Source organism: Eurytemora carolleeae, unplaced genomic scaffold (assembly GCF_000591075.1).
Source record: "Eurytemora carolleeae unplaced genomic scaffold, Eaff_2.0 scaffold601, whole genome shotgun sequence".
NCBI lineage: Eukaryota > Metazoa > Arthropoda > Copepoda > Calanoida > Temoridae > Eurytemora > Eurytemora carolleeae.
The window spans coordinates 1-7,027 of record NW_019396795.1 but is presented as its reverse complement, the minus strand read 5'-3'; the positions used below and the strand labels follow the sequence as shown (position 1 = coordinate 7,027).

The 7,027-nt window shown below is 34.0% G+C and overlaps 1 protein-coding gene across 1 annotated transcript in view; it reads right to left on the bottom strand.

The window, feature by feature from the left end:
* Positions 1-6,807, bottom strand: part of LOC111708763 (hepatocyte growth factor-regulated tyrosine kinase substrate) — a gene marked incomplete at its 5' end in the record, with an annotated part of 10,353 nt that extends 3,546 nt beyond the window's left edge. Inside the window, 6 exon segments of the mRNA XM_023482230.1 lie at positions 620-796; positions 1,566-1,644; positions 2,361-2,437; positions 4,739-4,810; positions 6,036-6,167; positions 6,750-6,807. Coding sequence (XP_023337998.1) covers positions 620-796; positions 1,566-1,644; positions 2,361-2,437; positions 4,739-4,810; positions 6,036-6,167; positions 6,750-6,807 — 595 coding nt within the window.
* Positions 6,808-7,027: the final 220 nt, after the last annotated feature.

The window sequence follows — 7,027 nt, the reverse complement described above, 5'->3', positions numbered from 1 at the left end:
ATATATATCCCTCTCCTTGTACTACCTGATATATATCCCTCTCCTTGTACTTCCTCATATATATATACCTCTCCTTGTACTTCCTCATATATATACCTCGCATTGTATTACCTGATATACATCCCTCTACTTGTACTACCTGATATATATCCCTCTCCTTGCACTACCTGATATATATCCCTCTCCTTGTACTACCTGATATATATCCCTTACCTTGTACTAACTGATATATATACCTCTCCTTGTACTACCTGATATATATCCCTCTCCTTGTACTACCTGATATATATCCCTTTTCTTGTACTACCTGATATATATACCTCTCCATGTACTTCCTGATATATATCCCTCTCCTTGTACTACCTGATATATATCCCTCTCCTTGTACTTCCTCATATTTATATACCTCTCCTTGTACTACCTGATATATATCCCTCTCCTTGTACTACCTGATATATATCCCTCTCCTTGTACTACCTCATATGTATCCCTCTCCTTGTACTTCCTCATATATATATATCTTTCCTTCTACTACCTCATATATATCCTTCTCCTTGTACTAACTGATATACATCCCTCTCCTTGCACTTCCTCATATATATCCCTCTCCATTTACTACCTGATATATATCCCTCTCCTTTACTCCTGTATCATGTGGTCCCCCCTGTTTAGCTCTAGCCCCTCCTCCTCCTCCTTCCTCCTTGGCATCACTTCTTGACTCCCAATAGTCCCTGTTCAGATATTTGGCCAGCTCAGGGTCTGATTCTTCAGGGGACTTCGTGGTTACACTGGAAACCTGAAAACATAACTTGCAAAAAATCTGTAATAACAACAGAGTTCGTCAAAGGGAGGTGACTGCTTTATAATTCAAAGAGAAGTTGAACTGATTATCACATGAAAAATATAACAACTGTAGCAGAGAAAATATCGTCTTTCTTGTCAAGGAAGAAATCCACCAAGTAGATGTTACAAAATCCGGAAATCAGTAGTTCCGGAGACGAGAACATGGAAAGTAGTGTGTCTATTTATAATGTACTTCTAAACCACCCTTTTATATAACAAAACTAGCTTGGGAACCCAGCGTTGCCCAGGGTAGTCATAGATAGTTCCGACGTTTACCCACGCTTTGTCGTAAATAACGATTCTATATTTTCACCTATAACAAACTTAACTTTTAATTTCAAAACCAAGTTAGGAACATTCCGTGGTTCTCCTGAGTTCCCCAATCAAAATTTGAGGCAAATCAGTGCAGGGGTTACTGAGTTAAGATCGAACAAAGAAACAAACAGAGATTACAACTTTATATATATAGATAAATAAGCTTAGCTTTACCCTTTGTTCAAGAGATTCAAAATAGGTGAATAACATTGGAATATAGTTCAGACGTCCGAGAAAGATTGAAAATAAGTTTTTTCTTACACAAACAAAAATATCCCCCCCCCCCCACTATATAATATACCCATGTTGGGCCTCTGCCTAAATTCCTATCTAATATATATATATATATCATTGTCTACTAATTTTTGAGGATGAAGCCTAGGCTCGTATTGAACAATGTCCTTCACCTTAGTTTTGTTTTCTAGTCCAGCAAGAATCTGACTTGTTGCTTTCTTCTTCATTTTCTCCTTCTCCTCAGCCTCCGACCTAGAAGTACCAAGTTTCACTACAACTAAGTGTATAAATCAAAACATAAAACATTTGTATGGTAAAAGCAAACAATTAAACTTTTTTTTTATTTTAAATTTTAATGCTTTCAGTTTATTTGAAAATATTCCTACTTGCTGACATTTGTTTGGTAAAAGCAAACAATTCAAATTTTTTTAAATTTTAATGCTTTCAGTTTATTTGAAAATATTCCTACTTGCTGACATTTGTATGGTAAAAGCAAACAATTCAAAAAATTTTTAAATTTTAATGCTTTCAGTTTATTTAAAAATATTCCTACTTGCTGACGTTTGTTTGGTAAAAGCAAACAATTCAATTTTTTTTAAATTTTAATGCTTTCAGTTTATTTGAAAATATTCCTACTTGCTGACATTTGTTTGGTAAAAGCAAACAATTCAAAATTTTTTTAAATTTTAATGCTTTCAGTTTATTTAAAAATATTCCTACTTGCTAACATTTGTATGGTAAAAGCAAACAATTCATTTTTTTTTAAATTTTAATGCTTTCAGTTTATTTGAAAATATTCCTACTTGCTGACATTTATTTGGTAAAAGCAAACAATTCAAATTTTTTTTAAATTTTAATGCTTTCAGTTTATTTGAAAATATTCCTACTTGCTAACATTTGTTTGGTAAAAGCAAAAAAAAAAAAATTTTTACTATTAAAATTTTCAGTTTATTTAAAAATATTCCTACTTGCTGAGTGCTAGAACTAGTTGTAGTTCCTCCTCTTCTTTAAGCTCAGCTTCAGTCTTACCACTCTTCACAGGTTCCTAGAATTCAGTAAATATATAATCCCTTTTATTCATTTCAAGTCATCCATATACAATCCCTTTTATTCATTTCAAGTCATCCATATACAATCCCTTTTATTCAGTTTAAGACATTCATATACAGTCTATTGCATCCAGTTCTTCAGTTCTTATACAATCCCTTTTATTCAGTTTAAGTGAACCTTGAAAACGTTTACCCCGGTTCAACAAACCCTTTACGTGAATCAGGCTCAAAAGTGAAATAAAAATCAAGATAAAATCCACGGACGTAAAGATTAAACAATCCAGTAATTTGTATTTTATCTCAACAGTTTTAATTCTGAGCTTTAACTTTAAAAACCTAAAAAAATTTGATAAAATTTGAACATTAAAATAAAATTCAAGCTTGGGCTTTATAGTGTGGTATATTCCTAGAGAACGATTTTTAGAGCAAAGTTATCGATAATTTCCTAGAGAACGATTTTGGACCCCATCCCCCGGCCCCACCCCTCCTATCAATTTTATACATGGATCTTAAATGTAAGAGGATCTTAAATGTAAGACATGTGTCCGCAGCGCTCGGCCCCCTAGCCTGTCGTAGCCGCAGCGCTCGTTCCAGAAAGTGTCTTAACTTAACCTAATCTGCGGCCGCAGAGCTCGGCCCCCTAGCCTGTCCTAGCCGCAGCGCTCGGCCCAGAAAGTGTCTTAACCTAACCTAACCCTATATAATAAAAAAATAAATAATAATTTTGTTTGTCTGTTTGTTTGTTTGTATCCAATAAACGTCAAAACGGCTGAACCGATCGGGCCCAAATTTTTTGTGGGACATCTAGGGAGCCCAGGGGGTCCAAAAATCGTTCTCTAGGACGGACCCGATAGTGTTCTAAATGTTATCATCAAGATAAAGGTTCATCCTTTAATGATATTATAAAAATACTCTTAAATATATTAAAAATAACCTGTAGCATTTTGCTCAATAGTTAATAAGTGAGTTAGTCTAAATCTTCAACTATCAAACACGGAACACATTCACAAAAAGATCTGATGAAACAATGACTATGTTTATACTCAATCAGCTGTTCTAAGCCTGGTATAGTGTACACTCTGATACTACTGCTTGGAAACTTTCCTTAGATGACCTGAGACAGGTATTCCAGTGAAGGAATCTACCATTTTTCGGTACAGTCCAGTGAAGTAATCTAACGATTTTAAAATCATTCCAGTGAATGAATCTACAAATTTTTGACCATTCGATTAAAGAAATATTATATTTTGAGATCATTTCAGCATAAAACTCTACCAATTCTAAGCCATTTGATGGCAGAAATATTCCTGTTTCAATGTTCAAAGAATATTTCCATTTTTAGACCATTCTTGATGGAATCTGTAATTAGACCATTCTTGATGGAATCTGTAATTAGACCATTCTTGATGGAACTGTAATTAGACCATTCTTGATGGAATCTGTAATTAGTCCATTCTTGATGGAATCTGTAAATGTCAATTCAAATCCATTGAAGGAATCTCCCTTTTTTTGCGGACAAATCCAGAGAAGATATCTACTTCATTATTACATAATTAAACTGAAGGAATCTCCCTTTTTTGCGAACAAAGCCAGAGGATATGTACCTTATTATTACATCATTAACCTGAAGGAATCTCCCTTTTTGTAGACAAATCCAGAGAAGATATCTACCTTATTATTACATCATTAAACTGAAGGAATCTCCCTTTTTTGCGAACAAATCCAGAGGATATCTACCTTATTGTTACATAATCAAACTGAAGGAATCTCCTTTTTTACGGACAAATCCAGAGAAGATATTACATACTTAAACTGAAGGAATCTCCCTTTTTTGCGAACAAATCCAGAGGATATCTATCTTATTGTTACATAATCAAACTGAAGGAATCTCCCTTTTTTGCAGACAAATCCGGAGAAGATATATTTACATTTTTATTAAATACTTAAACTGAAGGAATCTACAATTTTACAGAAAACAAGCTGAAGTGCCCGGCGTTGCCCGTGGGATTAAAGAATAAAAAATAAAAATAATTTTTTTTTAGCCTATGTTACCCCCGGGATACCCCCATGTTTCCTTAAAAAAATGTCAGCCCATTCGGTCCAGCCGTTTAGCCGGCTATAGGGATCATATATACGAATGTCTTGTTTTATATTATAGTAAAATATCTAATAATGATTGGCAGATCCTGATCTATTGAGTCAATGATCAATTAAGAGAAATTTGACAAACGCGGTTTATAAAATTAATGAAGGAATATATCTGAAGTTGACCTGTACATTGTATCGCGGAGACTAACCTGTGATTGTTTAGATAATGGCGAAGCAAGATATTCAGCTGGTAGATCAGATTCAGTTGAACTCTGAGCAACCTAGATACAATCAAAACAATAAACTGTGTCAGTTTCTTGTGAAAAATAGACAATTGCCCAAGAAAGTTACGTGCACTTGCCGCGTTGAATTACAAGAATAGAGAGCTTAGTATACATTTTATGTTTAGGTTAGATTAAGACACGTTCTGAGCTGAGCGCTACGGCTAGGACAGACTAGGAGGGGCCGAGCGCTGCGGCTAGGACAGGCTCTCTTTCTGTCTTGTAATTTAACACGGCATGTGCACGTAACTAACTAAGGTCTCTGCCTGAAAAATATGAACAGATGAGATCTCCGACTATGTGCGTAATAATTTTCTATTTATCAGAATAATAATCTAACATGAAACATCTAGCGGCCAAACTGTCGTCCGTAAAGTATAAATCTTAATTTTCTTGAACAGAGTTAAAAATTCTTTGGGTTCAACAACATAACATCAAGTATGCAGTAGTACAAACAAGGAGTCGAGTATTTATTTAAGTACACCAAAAAATTTTCTTTTTAAATGTTAGTGAATTACAAAAAAGCAAAATATTGGGTCAATTGCCGTTCTTGATTTTTGTTTCATTGTCCATTCTATTTAACATTTTTGGAAGTTATTCCTTCTGTATAGTATATCTATATATAAATTTGGCTTGTCTGTTTGTTTGTTTGTCTGTTTGTTTGTTTGTATCCAATAAACGTCAAAACGGCTGAACCGATCGGGCCCAAATTTTTTGTGGGACATCTAGGGAGCCCAGGGAAGGTTTATGAATCATCAAAATTTCAAATATTTGTCTCTATCAAAATTCGATCGTCATTAAATTTTTTAAAATTTTGAAAATCCGCGAAATTTTTTGTAAAAATCCGCAAATTATTTTTGTTTAGTTTTACGATGTACACAAAGAGAACATGTTTACAATTAATTTAGAAGATGGGCGCGAAGCGCCCTCTAAGGCTAGAAAGAAGGGCGCGAAGCGCCTTGAATTTCTAGTATTTAATAATTCAGTTCCTGAGTAGAATTAAATTTAAGACAATACAAAAAAAAAGCCTAGTTTATCTTTCAAAAAGAAAGATTAAGATTGAAGAAAATGGCTAAAATGTAGGAGATAAAAAAATAACAAGGGGGTTAAATTTTTTTAACCCTCTCTTCCACATTCCAAAGTTTCAAAAATTTGCATTAAAAAGTCATTTCTGATTAAGATAACCACCAACTAGTTTAACAACATGGAATTAATATTTACAAACCGGTTTCTGAATAGGAGCATCCTCGTCCTTCGGACCGTACTTGTCGTAGCAGGAGTCACAAACTCGAACCTCCCGCTCTATTCCAAACTTTGGTAGATTACTAGACTTAGAGCTACACTTACTACAGAACACCTTAAATAGTTCACAGTAATAAATAAAGGGATTGTTACAGTAATCAAAATACAGTTGCTTTGATACATAAGTGTCGGTTTACAAGAGAAACCATAACAACTGATGCTGGTTTTTAGTGTTAATTTTATGGGGACTTAAGGCGTAATTTCATGTGACGCTTCATGCAAAGATGACAATGCACGATTCACAACGGTACCCTTGAAACAATTATCTAATCAATAATGTGGAAAAAATTGTAATATTTCTAAGTTAAAAGTGTTGCGTTCTAATAATGTTTCCTGCAATAGAAACCTCAATGCTATTTTCTTATAAAGGACCACTTAAAATTAAGCTTACAGTCACTTCAAGTCTCCTTTTTTGATCTCACAGGTTCAGTTCAATCGCAACAAAAAACATTTTTTTTGTTTATTTTTTGTTGATAAATGAAAGTTATCTTTTTTCCATTTGGTCAATTTTCATCGTCACTTTTTGAAGGTTTCTATCGTTATATCCAAGTATATCCAAGAATCATGAGTGTTACAAAGCAACTGCGCAATATTTGCGTCTTATTTTGATGAATGCGCCATAAACCAGTTTCCTTACCTGACCGCAAGCTCTGCAATGATGTTGTCTAGTAAATGTTGAAAACTGAACCCGACATCTAAATAATAAATCATCAACGGTGTATAATATTTTTAAATGTCGGTGCTTTGAATAAAAATGTACTTCGACTGGCTCGTTTTCACACTTTTCGATATCCATGTTCATTTCACCTAATTCTGCGAAATTTTTGGCACTCCGCGTAGACATAATTCTGACAACTGGGGTACGATTATCTTAAGGAGGAATATTATATTTTGAGATCATTTCAGCATAAAACT